Raw genomic sequence first — 24032 nt, forward strand, 5'->3', positions numbered from 1 at the left:
CCCTAAGCAATGAAGCCTGCTGTCAATGCCAGGCTACCCCATAATGTCTTTCCCTTGTTAGTCAAATATTAAAGGCCGGTTTTCTTTCTATCATTGCTTAGTATTGTATTGTCAGGACGTTACACCTTCCCCTTGGTGCAATGTACGCAGTTTTTCGGGCGAGGGTTAGTCTTGACAGGAATTCTCCTTGCATATGAGACAAGCACTACATTGTATACAATAAGTGCTGTTTTAGATCGGGAGTACATTATGTCACTTATGGGTGAACACTGCAGGGATAGGTGACAAAAACTGTAACTCTAGGCAGGGCTATTCCCATTGTAGGTATTTATTGTACACTGGATTAGCAACCTGTGCTGCACCTGCCAAATTACCCCAAGACTTAAATAAATCAAAACCTCATTGACTTGGCTGTAAAACTACTCCTGTAAAAGTAAGTCAACATATCTAACTGGGTTACCAAGGGATTGCATTCTTTGTTTGAGAAGCAAGGGAGCTATTTGTTATTAGTAATGTGTTCTGGCAGAGATAAGACGGCCACTGCAAAGAAGGGGTTGGTGGGTAGCCAGCCGGACGTTATATGGAGTTAGTACATATGAAGTCCCTCCTTAAATATGGAGAGAATTAAGTTTTGATGGCTCAGGGTTTTAGATGTTAGAACCTGTTGTGAAGAATAGCTGAGAGAAGAGTTTTTACAAATAGTATATACGACAAAGGGTCGCTTGGTTCAGACATTGTTTGAAGGGTCTGTTGTGATGGCGATATGGTTGGTATACAAGTAGTTCATTGGCAACTCCTTCAGCCTTTAAAAGATATTGACATATTGACACAGTTCGTTTTGTTTCACAGTTTATTTCGTATAAATAAAATGGAGCCACGTAGGCAAGTGTGCATTCAGTGAATCAAGCTGACTGTTTTGAAGAAAACAACTTTTCTTTACAATTGTTTTTCGTATTAGAAAGTGGAATAGGTAAAGAGTCACAATTTAAAATAAGGTGGTGTGATTCCTCATTAATTAATTTACTTCCTCATGAATATGGCATGAACTTATATATAACAGGGGAAGCCTGAGGAATGATCTTGAGTGTCCATTTATTTATAAAAAGAACATATTCTTCAAATTGTTCCTTTAAATGAATGTTGTGAAATTCCATCTAGCAAAATAATTTATTACTGTGATAATTGCATTAAGGATCATAAAAAGATTCATGGGAAGTAAGTGGGCATGAAACTCAAGGGGACCTTGGATTTGTTTCTAATTTCCTGATTCAGTTTCACAGACTGCGCAACAATAGATGGCGTGCAGTCCTACAAACTACAACGTAAGAACATGAATCTCTTGTGAATACATATATTAAAAACAGCAGCCTTACAATTTATTCAGCCCCAAGTGCAACTAAAACTGAATTTAGCAAGGAGATACAGGTGTCCATTCGGTTTTGTTTGTTCTTAATTCGTATGCATGAAAAATAATATGAATTCTATGCTTCTCAATATTGTATGCATTTGTAGCATGTCTGTCACAAATTGTCACATATATTTCAAAATACACAATCATTATGTGTGCTTCATTATAGTTTGGGAAAGTCCATTTGCAACCAAGCTTGACCTTCAAAAATGAATACAATATTGACAGTGACAAATATTTACTTTTTGATTAAGTTATGTATAATACTGGGTGTGATTTAGTGTGGAAGCTGAAAGTCAATGAAAGTATTCACACCCTTAATTAAAAAATATGATTTCAATGGTTCAGTTTGATAAATGCTGTTCATTGAATCAGATGTATTTATAAAAAATATATTTTCAGTATATGTTTTGTTGGACAATGATTCAGCCTCAGTAAATATTACTTTGCATGTCCATGCGCAGTTGAGTAAACTGGATTTTTCTCAGGGCTATGTGTTGGATTTATGCTCCTGTGAATGTGAATTGTTTTGGATGAGTCAGATAAGTAAATATATACATCTGTACATAAATTAATTATCATAAAGTTTCTGACAGCCTTGTTTAATTGTAAAAAGGCCAGAAAAAACAAACAGATCAAAAGTTGGAAGCTGGAAAGTTTCATTCTTTTCAATGCTATTTGAAAATCTTTTTTTTTTTCTGTTTTTTGGGGGGGTTCAATATTTCTATTTTTAATTTCTCTATATGTTCACCAACAGACCTTGCAAATTCCTATGCCTGCAGAAAACTTGTTGACAGCAGCTCTGGGACTAATCTTTGTGACATCTGTGATTTTGTATATATATATATATATATATATATATATATATATATATATATATATATATATATATATATATATAATTTTTTGTTATTGAGGAATTTGATGGAGGACTATGAGAAAGGAACCAGATGTTTCTGATATAAATTTAGAGCTGGGAACTGCGTCAGAGAAGAGCCCATAGGAAAAGTTAACAACTCAATGATAAGACAGAGATACAAGAGGGTACATATGAGCTTTATTTTGTATAGTAAACAAAGGCAATTAAAGGGATTTGTTTAATAGAATATCAAGCACCAGACTGAGATGGGAATTGCGAATAATGTTTCCACTTCAAGGTAAGCAAAACCAAAAACTTTTATTCAGATAAAATACATGCACTGAATTGACAGCTTTTTTCAGGATGTTTAACATTGAGACTGTACTAGTTTATATTAAAAGACGTGGTTTAAAATGTAACCTGTATTCTAAAAACAACAGGTACACATAAATAAAATGGGTAAAGTGTTGTCTGAACTCACCTAGCACTTTTCACAATGTATCTAGAAAAGGGTAGGAGCACCGTGGCATTCTTACCATTTCATTTCACATCTTTTCTGTTTTTCTCAGCAGTTCGTGTTGCTAAAAACCTACTGACAGTCAGATAGATAGACAGACATAAAACAATTAAAAAATAAACAGGTGTACAAAGAAAGGAAGGAGATTAGCAAAGCATGAGAAAATCACAGGTAGGTTAAAGTGATTCTGCAAGATGTGTTTTGTGATTTTTTTATCAAACAAATGGTCGTATATGGAATAAATTAGGAAAGAGAAATGTTCCTTTTGCAATTGAGGCCTTGATATATACCAAAGTACACTTATTCACAGATTTACAAACCAATACCTGTCTATAGAGTAGGCTGATAAATCTCTTGGCTCATTGATTGTGTGTATAGTGAATACCAAGTCATGTGTGCTTGATCTGGGAAGGAGGAACAATTAGGTAATGTTATGACATGAATATGCAAAGATAACACTGAGTTAAGCATTACTGTAAGAATATTTGTTTATTTGGATTGTAGTCATAATTGTGCATTACCTTATCTCAGACTTAAAATAATAACATTCACTTACATATACAAGTAATTAATCAGATGAAAAAACCCTGTTAGGTTAACATCTCTAGAAACATTCCCAATGATCTTAATCGTTTATTTAATATTGTTCCACACACATGTCACTTAAAAGTCTGCTTCAGCTGTATTTGTAAAATTGGCTAATTTAAATATAATCACTTTCATGTCAATGTTAAAACAAACAAAAATAAATAAACCTGCATATTTTCTTTATGGGGTGCAAACAAAGGCGAATCTATAACAACAAGCCACTGTTTCATATTCACAGTCAAATATGTATGTTATTTTCCTGCAGATTTATGATAATAAACTACATTCATGTTGCCTTGTAACTCTGGCTTTTCCTATCTTACACTGCACATTTACACAGTCAAATATCTTTTATTACTGACAGGGGAAAATGCTAATGTGATTTGACATGTTATTTGATCTCATAGAACTATGCCTGTAGGGAGCTTTTTGATAGCTGACACATGAAAGCAGCAGTCAAGTTTATTACACAAGAGATATCTGTGCAATTAGCTTCACTGTGGATAGTGGCATATTTGGCCGACGTGCTCAAAATGTAGTTCCCGATTTAGAATATTTTCAATTCCATCAGGTAATCTGGGTTAAGGACTCTATATACCAAATATTTATAAATTATATGATAGACAGTGTAAAGATCTATGAAGAAGACTATTATATTACAGCCAATGTGTTGTTCTTTCTATGTTTGGTGGCTTCTTTCCTGAATTTGCAGCATCATAATCTAAATGCCAACACAGAGGGATGGGAAAGCAGGGGGCTTTGACCATTCTAGTCTACCTGACAGTTTGCCAAGGTAGGTAATGACAAAAAGTCATGCATGTAGGCAAGTATTGCTCCTGCTGATATATACAGATGGGTGACAAATTAAAGTAAAAACCTGAGCGGAGGAACATAACGAATGCAGATGCCTCCAAATAGGTGTACTGCATGATAAAATTAAGCAATTAACATCCTATCGTGCTCTGTGGCATGTATAAAAATGCTGAGCAGGCCCAGCTTACCTGGATTTTGGATCAAGATGGCAAGAGGAAAGGATCTAAGTGACTTTGAAAGAGGGGTCATTATTGGGGCACAAATGGCAGGAGCTTCAGTCACAAAAACTGCTTAACTGGCTAGTGTTTCAATAGGAACAGTGAGTAAAGTTACATCTGCATTTAGATCTATGGGAAAGACATCAGTAAATAGGGTTGGAAATTGGGGTCGAAAGCATACATTCGATGACTCTGATTCTTGAGCATTACTGTGATGTGTAAGGAAAAATAGAAGAGCAACTCTTCCCCAGGTGCCTGAGAATGTCAATGCAGGATGTGATCAGCAAGAACAGTCCGTTGAGAATGACACAGAGAGGGATATTATAGTAGGGCTGCAGTGCAGAAACCCCTCATTACAAAGACAAATGCACATTTGAGAGTTCAGTGGTGCAAAAACCATAGGCACTGGTCTACAGAGATGTGGAAAAAAGTGATCTGGTCATATGAGTCATCCTTCACCATATTCTCGACAAGTGGGCGAGTGCATTTGTGGCGACACCAAGAGAACGGTACAGGCCTGACTGCTTGACCCCTACAGTGAGGGGGTCCGGAGGCTCTGTTATGCTGTGGGGGGCATTTTCCTGGCATGGTTTGGGTCCACTTGTACCCTTATAGGGAAGGGTCACTGCAAATCATTACACAGTTATTCTGAATGATCACCTTTCTCCTATGGTGAAACATTTCTATCCTGATGGGAGTGGTCTCTTCCAGGATGACAATGCCCTCATCCACAGGGCACGAGGGCTCACTGAATGGTGTGATGAGTATGAAAATGATGTGAATCATATGCTATGGCCTTCACAGTCACCAGATCTCAACCCAATTGAACACCTATGAGAGATTTTGGACCGATGTGTTAGACAGCGCTCTCCACCACCATCATCAAAACCCCAAATGAGGGAATATCTTTTTGAGATGGTGAATGGTGATCATCCCTCCAGTAGAGTCCAGAGACTCGTAGAATCTGTGCCAAGAGTATTGAAGCTGTTCTGGTGGCTCGTGGTGCCCAACACCTTACTGAGACACTTTATGTTGGTTTTTCCTTTAATTTGTCACCCGTCTGTATGTCAGAATTATGTTTACAGAATTACTATAAAATAAAACGATAATATCAAAACCTCAAGGCACAAACTAAATCACTGTACTTTGCTACTAATTTCACCGGGCCTTAATGACCTTCTATCTAGTGTACCTTTTTTTGACACAACACAATATACATTTATTTTTGGTTAATGAGCTTCATTCTAACAGCATCCCCTAGCAATGTGCAGAATACAAAACCGGAAAGCAAAGCTCACGGGCATGGTGAAACTGTATTTTAACTAGGGAAAATGTTGTGCTGTACAAAAATATGTTTTCACTAGTCCTGCGTATTCAGCACGGGTTGTGAACATTGTGTGTTTGAACAAAAATACAAGCTGCATTACAGAAATTTGACCTTGAACTTGTTGACAAACTCAGAGTGTTCATTTGGCCTTCCGTCGCCCCATTGAGAGATAAACAAATACGTATTAACATTGTAAAGATGGGGTATACATACATGACTCAGTGACATCATCAGAACGCGTGACATTTAAGTGCTTTAAATTGAATTTAAACTGATTTACTCTTAAAAACACTGACATGTATCCGGGTGAGGTTTATCTTAGAGTTGACTGCACTCATAAATAAAAGTGTGATTTGGTACAAGATTTTAATTTATCATTCTTGGCCAATGTCTTGGAAAACCAATAAATCTGCATCTCTTGATGTAAGTATCTTTATGTGACATGTACAATACGTAGCTTTTGGCAACAGGATTGCCCACATTTATTATGGTCTTTGGACTTGGCCACTATTATTCAGCTTGGCTCGTCACTACGACCAAAATGCATCTGCTGCATTTTATATTCCAGAGAGCAAACATTGGGAGCTATTTTCAATGTGATACAGAACATGCTATTTACTCCATGAAATGTTCCAGAATGAGAACTACAAAACATATTCTGAAGTAAGAGCACAATAAAGCACAACCTTAACTTTCAATTCCACACTGAAGTTGTTTTTACCTTTTTTTGTGATCAAATGTTTATTTAAATAAGCGCAGGATTGTAGTTACAACAACTTGAACCCCACAGACCATCTCTCATCTCCCCCTCTTTAGTCTGTCCTAATTTTACCCAAGGGACCTTATATATATTATCATATATAGTGATACAAAATAAATAAATGTATAAATACCTAGAATAATAAATACATAAATAAACACATATTCAACAAGAAACAATGCCAGAATGTAAACAACGATGTGATCTACCAGGTGTGAGGTGTGAGTTCAAGAGTTCCATGGTTTTAAATAGCATGTCTGCTTGTGCTATGTCCATTGAGGAGTTTTATTTTAGTTTATCCTTAAGGAAATGCTAGCCCCACTTCAAATCACCACCCCATTTATTTTCTGAGCAGTAGAGGAAAATTGCATTGACAAATAACGTGCTAGAAACACTAGTGGCTTGAACTGTTTCCTGAGACAGGCTGCCACCTAGGGTACACAAGAGGTGGTCTACAAAATCTTTTAATGATTCCTTCTGTAGCTTCATTTATTTTTACATCTGAAATCAGACATTCCAACAGTTTGATCACATGTCTGGCAGCCTAAACAAATAAAGACCACTGTTCTAGAACACTCTGTGAAATAATTGCCTTGTTATTTGAACAACTTTCACATCCTTCCTTTTTAACAGAATCCCAATCCCTTTTTAGAACATCGAAAACATTTGCAACAAATTCCTAATAATCTCCACAAGATTGCGAGAAAGACAGCTGAAAACCTTAAGCTTTGATTTGGCTCCAGCAAAATATTGTCTATAAAGGAAATGTTCTGGAACCAACGGCAGCTAATATTATGAATCACCAGTTGCTTTTCTCTATATAATACATTGCTGATGAATGAATCATTGAATGTTGTTTTAAAAGGACATGATTAAGAATAGTTTAAGAACCCTTTTAAATAGCATTTAAATAGAGCATCTGTTCTAACTTTTCATGCTTTCATTTCTAGGTTCTCAAGTTTTAAAAAAGGATTTCCCAAAATGCAACCAGAAAGCCTTTGACAGGCAAGTCAGTCATTATTGTATTCCTATGTTCAATGACACTATGGAAGCTTTGAACTATGAAGTGAAATGTCCCTGGCCTACCCCCAAAACGTGAGTATGGTTTTTATCATTTGCATATTTTGCATTTATACAAACATATATGCACACATGATGGACAACCCAATATATCAACAAAGTTCCTGACACTTAACTTATGTATCAGATATTCCTAATTAAAAGCCTATGCTTGCTGACCTTCAGTATGTGTGTTGTTTCTCACAGTTCTTACAGTGCTTTAATGAAGTGTATGGATGATGCTGCCAGCGCCACAAAGTGCATAGACCCCCTGCTGATGAACACAATCTTCCTCAAGCTGCATCAGCAGTTTTTCTCCCTCTGTCCTTCCAAACCAGAAGACCCAGACCTTCACATCGTCTTACTGTTAGTGCTTCCTTGTGTAGTCAGCAGCCTTCTTTTCCCATTCTTTTGTATCTGCCTTATACTTAAGACCGCAAATGAAGGCTGCATTTAACCCAAAGCCTCTGACACAAACAAAGCACCCGGTCCTCTGCCTCCTCTTCCTCATTGTGGAACACTGACCTCATGTATCCTTTAATGACCCATCCATGAGCAAGGTACCTATGAACATTTTCTTTTAAAACAAATATATCTAATATATATATATATATATCTAATATATATATATATATATATATATATATACACTCACCTAAAGGATTATTAGGAACACCATACTAATACTGTGTTTGACCCCCTTTCGCCTTCAGAACTGCCTTAATTCTACGTGGCATTGATTCAACAAGGTGCTGAAAGCATTCTTTAGAAATGTTGGCCCATATTGATAGGATAGCATCTTGCAGTTGATGGAGATTTGTGGGATGCACATCCAGGGCACGAAGCTCCCGTTCCACCACATCCCAAAGATGCTCTATTGGGTTGAGATCTGGTGACTGTGGGGGCCAGTTTAGTACAGTGAACTCATTGTCATGTTCAAGAAACCAATTTGAAATGAGTCGACCTTTGTGACATGGTGCATTATCCTGCTGGAAGTAGCCATCAGAGGATGGGTACATGGTGGTCATAAAGGGATGGACATGGTCAGAAACAATGCTCAGGTAGGCCGTGGCATTTAAACGATGCCCAATTGGCACTAAGGGGCCTAAAGTGTGCCAAGAAAACATCCCCCACACCATTACACCACCACCACCAGCCTGCACAGTGGTAACAAGGCATGATGGATCCATGTTCTCATTCTGTTTACGCCAAATTCTGACTCTACCATCTGAATGTCTCAACAGAAATCGAGACTCATCAGACCAGGCAACATTTTTCCAGTCTTCAACTGTCCAATTTTGGTGAGCTTGTGCAAATTGTAGCCTCTTTTTCCTATTTGTAGTGGAGATGAGTGGTACCCGGTGGGGTCTTCTGCTGTTGTAGCCCATCCGCCTCAAGGTTGTACGTGTTGTGGCTTCACAAATACTTTGCTGCATACCTCGGTTGTAACGAGTGGTTATTTCAGTCAAAGTTGCTCTTCTATCAGCTTGAATCAGTCGGCCCATTCTCCTCTGACCTCTAGCATCAACAAGGCATTTTCGCCCACAGGACTGCCGCATACTGGATGTTTTTCCCTTTTCACACCATTCTTTGTAAACCCTAGAAATGGTTGTGCGTGAAAATCCCAGTAACTGAGCAGATTGTGAAATACTCAGACCGGCCTGTCTGGCACCAACAACCATGCCACGCTCAAAATTGCTTAAATCACCTTTCTTTCCCATTCAGACATTCAGTTTGGAGTTCAGGAGATTGTCTTGACCAGGACCACACCCCTAAATGCCTCTGTGTTTCTTAAGCCCACGCCTGAGATCCCCAGCACCGGGTCCAACCCACCACAGTGTCACGTGTATTAATGATTCAAGGGAATCTAAAATAAGTGTCACAATTATTGGCACCCTTGTTTGGAAAACATATTGAAAGGAATCTTATACCATTCCTCCAGACAGAATCTTTCCAGATCCTTAAAATCCAGGGGTCTGCGCTTATGGACTGCCCTTTTCAATTTCAAACCAGAAGTTTTTGAGTCCAGAGACTGTGATGACCATTGTAAAATGTTGATTTTGTGGCCAATTAACCATTTCCTTGTGGCTTTGGATGTGTTATTTGGGTCATTGTCTTGATGGAAGATCCACTTGCACCCAAGTTTCAGGATCCTGGCAGAGGCAACCAGGCTTCTGGCTGAAATGTCCTGGTACTTAGTAGAGGTCATAATGCCGTTGACCATAACAAGGGCCCCAGGACCAGTGGAAGAAAAACAGACTCATAGCTTCAAAGATCCACCAACATATTTTACAGTCGGTATGAAGTATTTTGGAGATGCCTTTATATATAATACATTTATGTACTTTCATATTTCTGCTTTCTTTAAAATCAAGATTAAAAACAGGTTTTATGAAATGCAGCAAAAGAATGGTCGTGAAAGGTATAGTTGAAACACAATAAATATTTATTTTGAAACTGAAAAATAACTAATTTACTTTACAATAGATTGTAAACCCTCTTTAGAATAACAGCAATTATAACTGCTATTTAAAATACCCAGTGGATAATATCATACTGTGTATTGCTAATCCTAATGTAATACAACTATTTTTACCATATATGACCCACACAAAAATGCATGTCTTTTTTCTGATAGAGAAAACACAAAATTCCTTGTTATGTGAAGATTGGAGTTGAAACAGCAATTCTGAGTGTCACGTGGGTCTTAAACGGTCCATTCTGACATTAATTAACTAACATATTGCATATATACACTTTCAAACATATAGAAGAAAAGGAAACTCCAAAATTTGTGTCATCTTTAAAAAAAAAAAAAAAAAGTCTTCATATACGTACTAACTCAGGGTTGTCTAAATTCTGATTTCAGAGGCCACAGTTTTCTACATTCCACATGTAACTTTAACTCAGCTGCTTAAATCTTGTATATGGGGTAAATTAACAGTTCAGAAAATAAACAGAGCAGCTAAATAATCCTACAACAACACTAAAGAAACTCTTAGGCCCTCAGAGACAGAATTTGGACAGCCCTGCACTAACCGATGCCGCAATTAAAACATCTGTGATTGTCACGGGGTTCAGAGCCCATCCAAAACCCATAGCAAAACATTACGATTTTTTTGTTTAGTTTTTTGTCAGAAACATACCGGACATTAAACAGGCAAACAAACATAGAAAACAAACATCCAAGTCTTGCAAATTCAAGTCCAGACATCTACATAGATCTATTGTCCCTTACAATAATGGAAAAAAGGAGGTTGGGTCTGCCAATGTTGCCGTTTTATGTTGTCAATGTTAGCAAAACAGAGCCGGTATAAGAATATTGTATTCTTGGATGGTTGCTGCTTTTTTAAATAGGTAAGCTGTAATTTGCTTTGTTTTTGCTCCAAAATGTGAGACACCAAAGACAGAAAGGGAGATGACCAATGCTTAAATCTGTATCAACTAGGAAGCTCAGGTATAACTCAGATCAATACTTCCTGTTTGGGGAAATACATGGTCTTGGTCTCTATGTAAAATTAGATTTGGGTTGTATTTCTCTTTCCAAATCAGTATGCATCTGTTCTGGTTCGCACACATAAGCACAAGTGCATTCTCAAACACAAAGATCTTTTGAGCTCCGCAGCGAGCACGAACGTCTGCCTTTGGAATGTCACATTTTGGGGCAACAACATGTCTGCTGCCATGGCAACTGCCAACACCAGACAGGCCAGTTCCATTGCCAGTAGTTGCCACTCAGACAGAGGAAGCCCAGTTGAGCTTTCCACTGTCAAGCGTCAGTTCATACCGACTTAAGTCAGTTCTTGCAATCGTGGATGGATGAAGCCAATATATGAGAGCACAGCTAAATGGGCACACCCAATTAAATTTGGTACTGCTTGGTTCTTACAATACAACATTCTTCCAGTTGAATATTCAGAAATGTGAAATCCCATAAACTCTGAAAGAAATCTAAATAAAACAACATTTGCAGATTAATCTCTGAAAGTATACATTCAATATGTCAAAGAACTGCAATGTAGTTGAGCTGATTGGTGAACTGCTTCAGAAATTCAGTACGTGAAAATATATTGCTGCTATGTATAAATTGCATTGCTTTATTCAGTGTTTAAAGAACATCAAATCAGTAGTGTTTTCCAAATGTGTTTATGCTAAAGATTCAGGTTAAATTAAGCAGCATGCTTTCATTGCTGTCAGATGTAATTATGTAATTAATTGATAATGTGTGTTAAGCTGATCAGATTAATGTTTTAATAAAATGGGAAATGTAGCAGGTGACTATGGAAGTTGGTTGATTTTTTACCACTGGGGGTCTGTATTTTAGATCATCATGTAAAGGAGCGACAGATAAATATTATGCTACTGTTTTCTCTTGCACAGAAAATATGAACAAAGACTCATGAAGTAGTTCAAAAGGAAAGATAGACAATTCTTAAGGAAAACCATACTTTAATTCTGAAGTTATGTATTTGTACCAATAATAAAATCAAATAAAATGGGAAAAATTTAGATTTGTTCTTGGGACTTACATAAGGACTTTTTTACAGCTTAAATATATTCTTCCCAGTATCAGTAATCAGTGCTCCTAATTTCTTGAACTGATCTGAGTCATGTTTAACAGTCTGGTTATGACACCTGGAGATTTAGGAATACATTAAGACATTGGATTTGTTTTTCTTAATTTACACCAATACTGAATTTAATGGCCAGCAGGCAAAGGTATCAAGATAGAATTAGACTTTATGGGAACTCAAACTGAACTCTCTTCTATAACAGCTGTGTATTCAACAAATGAATACAAAAAGCAATATCCTGGATAGAAAAATGTTAGAAATACAGACTCTTTGTACTACATTCGCATACAAACAAAGTATATAATCTAAACTTCCTGACAATGTCAGTTTGTATCAAAGAGGGCTTTTTATTGTACATAACCCCATTAGAAACACTTGCAACAAACAAACAGGCGTTTGTGCTGTGTACGGTGTAAAACTCTATTCTGCTACATTCCCCAGCTTATAAAAAGGAGAGTGACCTGCCAGTGTTACTAGACAAAAACCGTAACGATGAACCAGTGACAGAGTTAACAGGCTTAAGGTACAGCCTCCGTTTTGTAAAAGTAACAGGTTTATTTTTCTCTCAAAAAAGACTGTACAATTTGGCTTAAGTGGTCAATAAATCTGCCCTTATGTGCTACTGTGCCTTCAATAGGACCATTTAAATTGCATTATGAAACCAGTGTGAGATTACTGGCAGTCCAGTATAACTTTGCCACGATCTTGCCATTCTGTAAATGAACAATCTTGTGTTCTCATGAAATTCCATGTTGCATTTCTTAGGTCCATCAACATATTAAATTCTTATTTAAAGACAACAGCAAATCAGTTGATAAATCTGCATTAAAAAAAGGTTTCAATACACAATTATAAGACCAGTATTTCCAAGAATATATTTTTAGGCACAATTTGTAAATATTGAACACAATAGATTGATTTAAGCTGATTCCATTCCCTATGTTTTACATTGGGTAACTCCAATACATTGACATTAATGGTAAGTGATGGCTTTTAATTTATCATATCAAGTAGTATGTTTGCTTGGGTTTATGAGAACTTACTGATGACCACTATGCTGTCTAATATACCTGATCATTGTCCTAAACACAGTGCATGAATGTACTGCCATTTAAAATGTAATAAAATACAGCTGTTTTCATCAGAGCACTCAACATTTTAAGTTCCTATTGTGATTTACGAATAGACTGCCTGTCATTTTGTATCATATTCTTTCATCTTGAAAGAAATCAGGACTAAACAGTTGATAAATAACCACAAATCGCCATGGTTCTGTCACTGACATGACTAAATGTGTTCAGTGTTCAATAAATACGAAATAAATTATTCATCAAAGGGTAACAATAAAAATAATGGTAACACTTCATTTAAGTGGTCACTTTAAAACAAATTATATATTATAAATCAATCACGCAATTGTTTCTGTATTAAATTATTCCATTTCTACATCCAAAACATCATACATTATTCACTTTTATGGACTGTACATCGTAAAATCTACCTCATAAAAATATCTTTCTATACCTCATGCAGTTTTCAGTGCATTATATTGGGTCGACTGCATTCTACCAGGAGTTTGAAATGGACTGAACAATAATAAAATTCACTCAAGTAAATCTCTACCTTCAGCTGGAATAAGTATGTCAGCCACCCTGCTTCAAATGCAATGTACATAATATCATTGCATACTACATTTTTCTCCATACCGAAACTAGAAAGTTTATAATTGGTTACAGTGTATTTATGGCCACTGAAATGAAGTATTACCAGAACATGTATACTCAAGCTGGCAACACATACAGTACTGAATTAATAAGGTAAACTGTATATATAATACAGTTTCAATTTCGATTTTCGATTTTGAAAAATCCTCTATTTCTGACTGCCATCAAATGATCTCCTGGTCAGAGTGGACCTACTGGACTGTCTACATGCTTTAATTGTCTTCATTGCACTTGTGCCCAGTATGCATATGGAGTTTCCTTGGGATGGAAGTGGATTCTTTTTAGTAGTTGTGCACCTAGGAGTCTTCATTAGTCAGTCAAAGTTGCAACAAACATTTGAGGTGGAGGTTGACGTCCCTGGAAAAATGTTGAGCCGAAACCAGCGTTCTAGGCATTCAATGTCAGAACATCTCTCACACATACAGGTACAGAAGTGTACAAATATACAGTCCCTGCATTGGTATCACCTAATATTTTCAAACACACACAAATCACTTTGTCAGTTTGCTATCTCTTCCCCACCAGTGTCTGACACATACCCACATCCCACTAATTGTTCTCCACTGGTCTCTCTCCATTTGCTTAGCTGAAATGTGTTGCTGTGTTCACATTACCTCTGAAAGTTTGTTATAGTCTATACAGGCATGTGCAGCTCGTTGTATTCGTCCTGACCATCCTCATCAAAATTTGGAGAACCTTCATCGGAGTCCAGCTGAAAAATGAAAATATATCAAATCAGGATGAGCTTATCCTTACACCATATCACTTGCTTTAATTTAGTTTTCATCCCCAGAGGTTGTCTTTTAAATGTCTTTTAAATCTCTGAGCTCAGATGGGAAGTTCATGCAGTTTCAGCAGTTTCATACAAATGCAATTCATAAATCCAACACTCACAGCCTTAAGCTCTCTGTCTTCAAAGATTCGGGTAAGGATGAAGCGTCTGAGGGGGACGGTCATGATCAGGACAAAGGGAAAGGCCAAGGAAGCCACTGTAGATTTCACGACCCACAGAACAATGATGCACCCCAGCTGGATGCAGGTGAACAGGTTCATGCGCCGCGTCTTCACCTGCAGAGCACGGGACGAAAACATGGAGCTGCAACTCATATCATTTTGCTACATACTGTTTTACTTTCTGATCCGTTTATTTATTTTCACCAGAAACATCAAGTATGCAAACTACTCCAGTTTCTGGGGGGAGAAAAAAGATGGTCTGGGCACCATCTAGTGGATACTCCTAAGAACAAACGTGACTCTTCTACTAAGCACAGTGGAAGAAGATATCACCACCCTGACCTTGGCTGCTATGGGAGTAAATTGTAAACAAAGATGCCTTTAAAACCTTCATAATTACAATAAGGTAAACCACTGTGTAAAAGCAAAGGACCTGGCTATACTATACACATTGTGCACACACTATGATATAAATAAGAGCCTTATTAATCTTTTTTTAATTTAATTTTGCTGCTAGGATGTCGTCTGCTTCTATGACATCTTTATAGTTTATACATTTGTATTTCCTCAACGTTAATACAGACTACAGTTCAGAGGCACGTCTGGCCAGGGAGGAGCAATACCTTGGTGACGTAGATGTGGTCGGGATGGTGTTTGGACGGAGTGACCATAAGCATGATGCGTTCATAAAGCTGGATCCCCGTGAGGGAGGTGATACCCATGTACAGAAAGATCCCGAAGAGCACAGCCAGTGGGATCAGACGCAGGACGTCCGCCATGACAATAGAGAGGCCTGCGAGCAAAGCAACATGGCAGCGTTTTTAACTTTCTTGACTTTTCAGGCACACTTTTAACGTGAATAATTATGTCAATGTATAAGTGTCTAACTAATATAATAAAGTTCTGGGGTTAGTTTGAATTGGATCCATGTATTTGTTTTGCAATATTAGCAGTACAAGGGAATTAGGAGGAATGACTAGGCAAAAATAAGTACATAAATAAAAACTATTTCCCTGTGTTGGACTTGCTCCAGGATTTAATTAAGTTAATCTAATACTCTAATAGGCAAAGTCAATATTAGTTCCATTCATTATTGCCACATATCAACTCGTTTAGAATAACCTTTTGTGACTCATAATAGTTTATTTATGCATCAATTTCCCTAAATGTGAAAGGTCATTCAAAGTTTGCTCCATAACTTCTCAAAACAGATGAAAGCTAATGTATAATTAAACTCACAAGAGGACAAAACGATACTACTGGAGACGCAGATACATTCCAGTTTCATGCTGCAATGGAAACCTTATCCAAATCACATCCATCTGTACTGTCAGGCACAGGATTCAAGAGGGGTCTTACCCACGAGCACTGCCACCATCATGCCCGTCACTCTCTGTTCCTTCACCTCTCTGATTCGGGGTTTCTCCCCAGGGGCGGTTGCTTTACTCATCACTGTCAGGGCATTGACGTGAGTGACAGAGCGGACTGTGGCAGCTGTCAGCCAGGGCAGCCCAAAAAGGGGGCAGATCCCCCCCATAGTGACAATCAGTAGTAGATCCAGGTGGAACCCTGACCCCTTGACCAGACGGCGCTCCTTCTTACTGACAATCAGGCTAAACAGGGGTCAAACATACACATTTAATAGCCATGCCAGATCTTTACCACAAAACCTGAGTAAAATGGGATTGTGTTCATTTTTAAGCTATTCAAATTTGTCTGAGCTAAAAAGTAGTTGAAAAGGACTAATCAAGTACATTGCTTAAATTAAGTTATTAAGAGCTCATCTGGAATATATAATATTAATATGCAGTGTGGTAACATTGACATTAACAGAAGGCTTCGTGGAAAGCAGGGTTGTCTTATACACTCACGTGGTGATCTGAGTCTCCATGAAGATGAGAATGAACACCAACAGGGCTGGAATTGCAGAGGCAAACATCATCCAAATGGGGAAAGGCTGTTTGTTCCCCATTGGGTTAATAAACCACTCTCGCTTTTCTGGGGAGGTAACGGAGAAACCAGAGGGCACATTCAGCTTCTGTAACCAGAGAATAAAAAAATAAAAAACACACACAGTGTGACACCAAGTGGATGGATTAAACAGACCTAAACAAATCTACAGGATCTGGTCCTCAGGGAAGGTACTCTGTGTAGGAGATGTTGTTATTCTACATTTAAACATGTCATGTTAAGGAAAGACATCTTCAGTTTATTGTTTAGGTTGTGTAAATGGATGTGTGATTTTCAAATCAGTAATTGCTAGTCAGGATGTTTCAAACACTTTGTTTTGGAAAATAAATACCAGTTATCTTCCAAACTGGGGGGTTAATATCTTCATTGTATTTCTGATAATTTATTAAAACATTTGACATATTTATGAACATTGTTACCTGTGTATAAGTGTCTGTAATGGAGTAGTCCACAAACACCATAAAAAGGATTGAAATTGGGATTCCGAAGTCTCCAATTATTCTTCTAGCCTTAAATAGACCAAAAAATAGTTATGTCAAAAAAACATGATATTGTAACAGAAGAGGCAATAAACACTGCAGTTGTGAAGGACATGATTGGTGTCACTGTGACATTTATTTCTAGGCTATGCTGGAAGCACCACTGCAAATTAGGATGATCAAAAATAAGAATTTTCTAATCAATGTCTTTTCGGTGCAGTCAGAATGTGGAAGTACATTTTCCCAAAATCTGCATTGAGCTCTTCCAATGATCTTATGCAAGTTTACTTTTAGTTTCAAACATATGACCTTCTGCATTCTGATTACAAATCATACTGATGGGGAGAAGGCAATTCTACCACCCCTCCTATGAAAATGAGAAAACACTGTCAGTCCAATGCATTGGCCACCCTATCTGTTTGACCAGGAGAGAAATACCTCCCTACCTTCCCTCCCAGGAACCTGCTGTTTCTGAACTTCCTGAGGAAGAAGGCGATGAAGAATGTGCCCAGCATGAGCACCAGGGACAGCAGAGCGGTGTTGGGCTGCATCCCCACGAGTGACTCCGTGGTACTGGCCACCTGGGACAGGTTGATTGACCCCAGGGAAGACTGCGAGTTCGGAGGGTAGGAGCTCAACAGTGGGTGGTCGCTGAACACCTGCAAACATAACCTTACTCTGTAACAGCACTTTCTTCACAGCTGTGCGACTACATGTACATCACCACTGATACAATCACACAGGTGCATTAGATGTGAACCCAGCAGTGTCATTCACTGGATGACAATATCAACATGGTCTCCTAACAATATACTAGCATTTACCATTGAGAAACTAATGCAAACTAATATGAAAACTATAATAATAAAGGTATTTGCTGAAATATATAGTGAAATGAAATGCAAGCGACCAGCACCAGCACTTTACCTTGAAGAGTTTATAGAACGTTTCGTAAATGAAGATGAGGGAGATGAGGAAGGCGAAGACTTCCTGGGTGAAAGGAGAAATGTAGCGAACCAGGAAGCTGCCCTCTGCCGCCACAATGACAAACACGATGAACACCAGCCAGAAGCCGATCCACACACGGCCTGTGAGGTACTCAAAATCCTGGGCCTGGCAGAACTGAGAAAGGACAAACTCACTGCAGTTAACCTGAGTGAAGTAATGGCAGTTTAGATGTATAATACTTTGATTATTTAATTCAAAACTGGATCTCCAGTCTGCCAAAATGCAACAACCATTTAAAAATAATTAATAAAAGTACATGGCAGAACAAGATCATAATACAATATAATTGTGTAATATTTCAGCACACTTTCTAAAAACATACAAATATATTTGTGGTTCTGTATAATAGATTCAAACACGCTGTAGTTCTGGTCTTACTTTATAGAAGGCTTCCTCAAACACCAAGAGAGGTCCAGAGAAGCCAATAATCAGCAAAGGCTGTCCACCAAAGAGCGCGAACAGGACACCCAGAGTAGAGGTAGCGATAATCAGCTCAGAAACTCCCATCATGCCCTCTGTCTTTTCTCCTGGGTAAAGGCAGACAACCAAAAGTTGAACACCTAGACTTGGAACATGTACCTCCACTTATTACAGTCAATTTTTTCTAGTATTATGATCTCCAGATCTCCAGCTAAAGAATATACTAGATGCAGGTTTTTTGATACCTTGAGTCTGTATGTGTGTGTGTTCATTTTGGAGGAAATGTACAAATTCTAGTAACCATCCCTGCAATACAATTGTGAACTACAGGTGTCCCGACTCACCCAGTAGCCCTCCGAAGGTGATGGCAGGCGAGAGAGCAGCGAAGTAGATGAAGACAATGGCAGCCAGGCATTGTGTGTGAACAGCGTCTCGCAGGTCACTCAGGTAGCGGGGGTACCGTCGGCGGATATCGTGTATGAGCCCCCCAAAAGGGATTCCAGATCGCTTCAGGGGATCGTCCTCAACCTCCTCCGGCCGCTCCTCCACACTCACTTCTAAAAAAAAAAAAAAAAAACACACGCTTTCATACGTCGGGCTGTCCAAACTTGCTTTTCCTACAAACAAATGGATGCAAACACCAATATGTATCCATTTAGCTACATAAATTAAATTCCAAATGAAAAAAACAACATTCATATATATTTCCCACATATTGAAATATAAACATGGTAGTAGTTCTTAATGAAGTTCTGAACTATATCACTGATTCTCTCCTAGCTGTACTGCACACTCACTCAATCAATGAATAATAGAGCACGTGTCCAAGAACTCACCTTTTACCTCAGGGACAAGGCCAGTCGTCACATTTTGCCCAGACTTATTATTCTCCCTCTGCTTTCTCTTTCGCAGCATCTCTTTCTGGAAGGACGCAACGGACTTGAGCAGGTCCTTGCCTTCCACTTCAGAAGGAGGGATGACAATGCTACAATCTAAGAACTCATTAATACCATTCAAAAGGTCCTGGCGGTCGTCCGCAGAGTAGGCAGCTTCGTGGAAATGCTGTGGGAGACAAGGGGTTGGGTTTAAGTTGTTTTCGATCTACGGGGATATGAAAATGATTTAAGTAAATCCCTCAAATCATCCCGAGGACTCGCGGACCTTGTCAGACATAAGGGTAGAGATGGAGCGTCCGATTTCATGGTAGTCTATGTTGCACTGGCTGGGTCCCAACAGCACAAACATGAATCGGACAGGAATGGGTACCTCCAGGACCGACTCGAGGAAAACAGCTTCGTTGAGTCGCACAAACGCCATAGCTGGCTGCTCCAGAAAGTCAACACAGCCTGCAAGACAGACACAGTCAGAACACAGATTTCAGTCTCATATCACAGATAAAACATCCTATCTGAACTGTAACTGTGTGTTAATAAAAAGGGCTGTACACTCTGTTGTGGTACCGCAAAGTACAAATAATCACTTCCCACAACCTAATTCATGCAAAATGACAAAAAGGTCTCCTAAGCTCACAACAATATACATTTGTGCAACAAATTTATTAAAAAAAAAAAATCTTCAGAATGTGTTCACAGACTTTCAGGATTGAAAAATAATTCACAGGCACTGAACACGGTCTGTAGACTCCGTGGACAGGTATTGATTTTCCTGTTTACACCTATTCCACAAGAGGTTACAGCTTACCCACTAAGACCACTGTAGCTTCAGCATCGTCTGGTATCTTTTCCAGCAGTTTTATGCATTTGGTCTTATGCAAGTCTGAGCTATGATGATGTATTGATTTCTATGGAAAGAAACAACAACAACAAAAAAAACATGAATCCACTGTGCCTAGGAAGGAGCAATTCTATAGAGTAAATTTGGAGAGAGAAAGAGGCTGCAGTTCAGTAAAAGAACAGCAGACATCGGCCCAGACTCATTTGGCCAAAAGTAAATACAAATAGATTCTGAACACATAGGCATAGAAGCCTGGATTCTGTAATTATTATGATTTTATTGATTTCCACAGTCTTCTGCCTGTGATCTGGAAATAGCCACCAGTTCTTATGCCCGCCCCCCAAACAAACCCATATAAACTCAATTAAATGCTTAAAGATAATAATAATAAATTTTATTTATAGAGCTCTGTACATCAGCAACAATTAGTTCAGTTAATAATAATAAACAATTGAAAATAAAGACTAGACAATAAGAATCAAAACCTAATATAGAAAAGACAAAAGAAACCACAATTTTTGTTTAAAGAAAAAGGCATGTTTTAATTCGAGTTAGAAAGAAGTCTTTGATCATCGGACTGAAGTAGACGAAGAGACTGCTTGGAACTCAGATGCTCACTAAGATCATGAGGACCAATGGCATAAAGTACTTTAAAAACTAAAAAAAGGATAAAGGATTTTGTACTTAATCCTAAAATTGATGGAAAGGGATGTGAAGCCAGTGAAGGGAAGCTAATACAGGGGTGATGTGATCAAATGTCTTAGTTCCAGTGATGACTCTAGCAGCACTATTGTGAAATTATGTGCAAAGTGAAAAAATGAAAAAGTACCTCTTTGTTTGATTCCTGGGATTTGGTTTCATGAAGTTCGATTCTGTCCTCTCCGACCAAGGGCAGGCAGGTCTCTGGCGTGTGGTTGTGGTTGTGATGGAGGCTGGTCTGGACTGAAGTCATGCTGGAGCTCGAATGGTTGCGTGGGAAGAACCCATCCTTCTCATCATTGGGGTGACTGAAAACATTGTTGCAAGACACAACATTTGTTTATAACTGTACAATTTCATCCAGCTTACTTACTTACCAGTATAGTGTATGTTAAAAATTCCCCATGCATAAGGGAGTAAAACAATGCCTATTAGAATGACTTAATACCAATGAAAGTCCTTTTATTTTTTGGGGGCTTGTTCTAAGTCAGTAAGTACAATTATAGTTTTTGGTTTTCAATATTACATATGGAATATGGAAAATTACATCAGATGGGGACATGTCTCTGAAAACCACCATTCAGCACAACTCACAATGGTGTAGGCTGAGGTAAAAATAAATATATAAATACTACCTTTGTAATTTAGCTGCATGTTCACCTTTACATTTCAGATCAAATAATCTTAGTCATCACATGTCAGATTGAAACAACCCTCTCTGAATGAGAAGAAGCATCACCATCTGCTCCATCATACTGTTCGGAAAATGTCACAGCAAAAACACACCAATCCGTCAAATTGCCTTTATATCTCTGTGTATTGCAGCACCATGATTGAATGGATGATGTACGCCTGATAAAGCACAAAGCAGTAGTGCATTGCCATCTGTATTTTCTCCACTGTCCCCTGTTTTATTATGAGCTGTTCTGTGTGATTCTGGGTTTATGTCTGTTAGGATTTGTACTTGCTGGGCTCATTAAAAATAAAACTTTATAATGCCAGCAAGCTCACAGCTGCAGTAAAGCCATACTTTGTGCAGCAGTAAAAGGTAGCCAGCCTAGAATTATATAGTCAAAGCTACAGTACCATATAGACGTTAATCACTGCAAAAACTGCTAGCCAAATAATGACGTCTTTCAGATCCTCTGCAGCAGGAATGAATGCCAAATTGTTTGGATGGCAGTCTGAAGTTATATCAGGTAGTCCATTGTTCAGTTTTAAAAACTGCCACGAGGCATCTACTTTATCAATTTTGAAATACAATTTGAATTTAGCTGCCAAATATATCTCAAAGTGTAGCCCAGTGCCATTCGATGAACTACATAGTTTTTTTTGTATCGATCATTTGCTGTTTCGGTCAATATGAAGGTCGAGAAATACTCAAGAGTTCAATTAAAACTTAATGGCTTTATGCTGTTAAGTTTCAATATTTATTGAGGACAAAGTTAAATAGCTTGATAGCACACATTACTATTTTGTCAAAAAGCAATGCAGTTATTTGTATCTAATCTATTTCATTCCCACTAGCAGCATACAAGCTTTATGTGAAGGTTTTCAAAGGCTCAGCAAATGGAGAAACACACACATTTACTAGCCAGCTAGACAGTGTATTTTTAACAAACACTAAGTAGTCTCAGGTCATAATATTGTTATACAACACACAGCAGACTTGCTCAAATAAAAATGTACTATTTTGTCTAACATGGGTTAAATTCCCCATCTCCCTACTTAAAATTGCAAACCTGATACACAAAATGTTTGTAACAAAATATTTTGTCTATATCGCGGTCACAGTAGGAACACTGACTGGTTTAGATTTCACAGTGAAATTAAACAGGTGCAATTATAACAAAGACAACATGCAAGATTAAGCGTGTTAATGTTTGAACATGATACCATTCTGATTTTACAGGGAAGTCCCGAGGAGTTGCTAGAGTAATGGGTTGATGGGAGCTGGAAGGGAAAAAATCAGTAATTTGCCTTGGAAAGTGGATGATCTGTACACTGACATTAGCAAACAGACTTGGTAATGGTGATTGATATGAAATTGATGAGAACTCTTACGAAATCCATCAACTGCTAAAGCTATTTGTCGCAGCATCATTAAAAATATAAAAAGCCTAAGGTACAAAATAAGGTATGGTCTGTCTATACTGCAGCTTAAACACAACATGTTTTATTTACTGTACTGACATTGGAAATAATTCAGTTAATTGTGTTGCAGCATTAAATACAATATAATACTATATTACTTTAGTTTTTTAACATAATCTGTGATGTTCTACTCCACGCCTTAGTGATGCTGATTAAGAAGCTAAACAGATTCCATTCTTATGAAGATACTCACAAAAAGGTAAATAACATGTTAACATTTTCTTGAACACAGAGACAGCTGTTACTTCGTTATCCTCTTTCTGCTGTGTCTATGTTAACTCTGGTTTCACTGCCACGTTAGTGATAGTAGTATCTGTTTCTGAGGGTGCGTGATCTTTACCTGTGCTTCAGCATCAGAGCCCGCAAGACATTGGCTCTGTCCTCGGCCTTGATCTGATCAGAGATGATCATGGTCTCCACCACAAGGTGTGCGATACCGGGCAAGGTTGTCTGTTCGAGGTCAAGCAGGACGGCCCCTAGAGAAATTCAGAAATATCAAGCACTTGTGTAGGCCACCAGATTAATTGATTATCCTTGACTCCACTGAGTTCACCGACTTTAATATCATGCGATGTTCTCATAAAACAAAACAGCTTGAGGAACTAGCAAAAGTGTGGCTTAAAAGTAAATGAGAAAATGTTCAAAATATACTGAAGCCAATTAGTGAAGTATTGTGTGACACTAGATTTCCTCCCCACAAAATGTGCCCTTTTTGAGGAAAATTAAAGCCCAGTCTGTTGATCTATATTATCTGAAGTATGGACCT

General features: G+C 38.0%; 1 protein-coding gene across 3 annotated transcripts in view; it reads right to left on the reverse strand.

Annotated features, from left to right (window-relative positions):
- Positions 1-9972: 9972 nt before the first annotated feature.
- Positions 9973-24032, reverse strand: part of slc4a3 (solute carrier family 4 member 3) — a 37405-nt gene continuing 23345 nt past the window's right edge. For 2 of the 3 annotated variants that reach the window (XM_066687388.1, XM_066687389.1), the window contains 15 exons: positions 23607-23742; positions 21243-21420; positions 20381-20480; positions 19841-20025; positions 19516-19741; positions 19024-19236; positions 18638-18786; positions 18179-18373; positions 17698-17910; positions 17192-17281; positions 16673-16839; positions 16161-16414; positions 15425-15594; positions 14742-14915; positions 9973-14559 (listed from right to left, as the gene is read on the reverse strand). In XM_066687388.1, the coding sequence (XP_066543485.1) occupies positions 14482-14559; positions 14742-14915; positions 15425-15594; positions 16161-16414; positions 16673-16839; positions 17192-17281; positions 17698-17910; positions 18179-18373; positions 18638-18786; positions 19024-19236; positions 19516-19741; positions 19841-20025; positions 20381-20480; positions 21243-21420; positions 23607-23742 (2528 nt within the window). In that variant the 3' untranslated portion in view covers positions 9973-14481. Of the gene's footprint in view, positions 14560-14741; positions 14916-15424; positions 15595-16160; positions 16415-16672; positions 16840-17191; positions 17282-17697; positions 17911-18178; positions 18374-18637; positions 18787-19023; positions 19237-19515; positions 19742-19840; positions 20026-20380; positions 20481-21242; positions 21421-23008; positions 23066-23606; positions 23743-24032 lie in introns of all 3 variants that reach the window. The other variant, XM_066687387.1, reaches the window with a different exon arrangement.

This window comes from Amia ocellicauda, chromosome 16 (assembly GCF_036373705.1).
Source record: "Amia ocellicauda isolate fAmiCal2 chromosome 16, fAmiCal2.hap1, whole genome shotgun sequence".
NCBI lineage: Eukaryota > Metazoa > Chordata > Actinopteri > Amiiformes > Amiidae > Amia > Amia ocellicauda.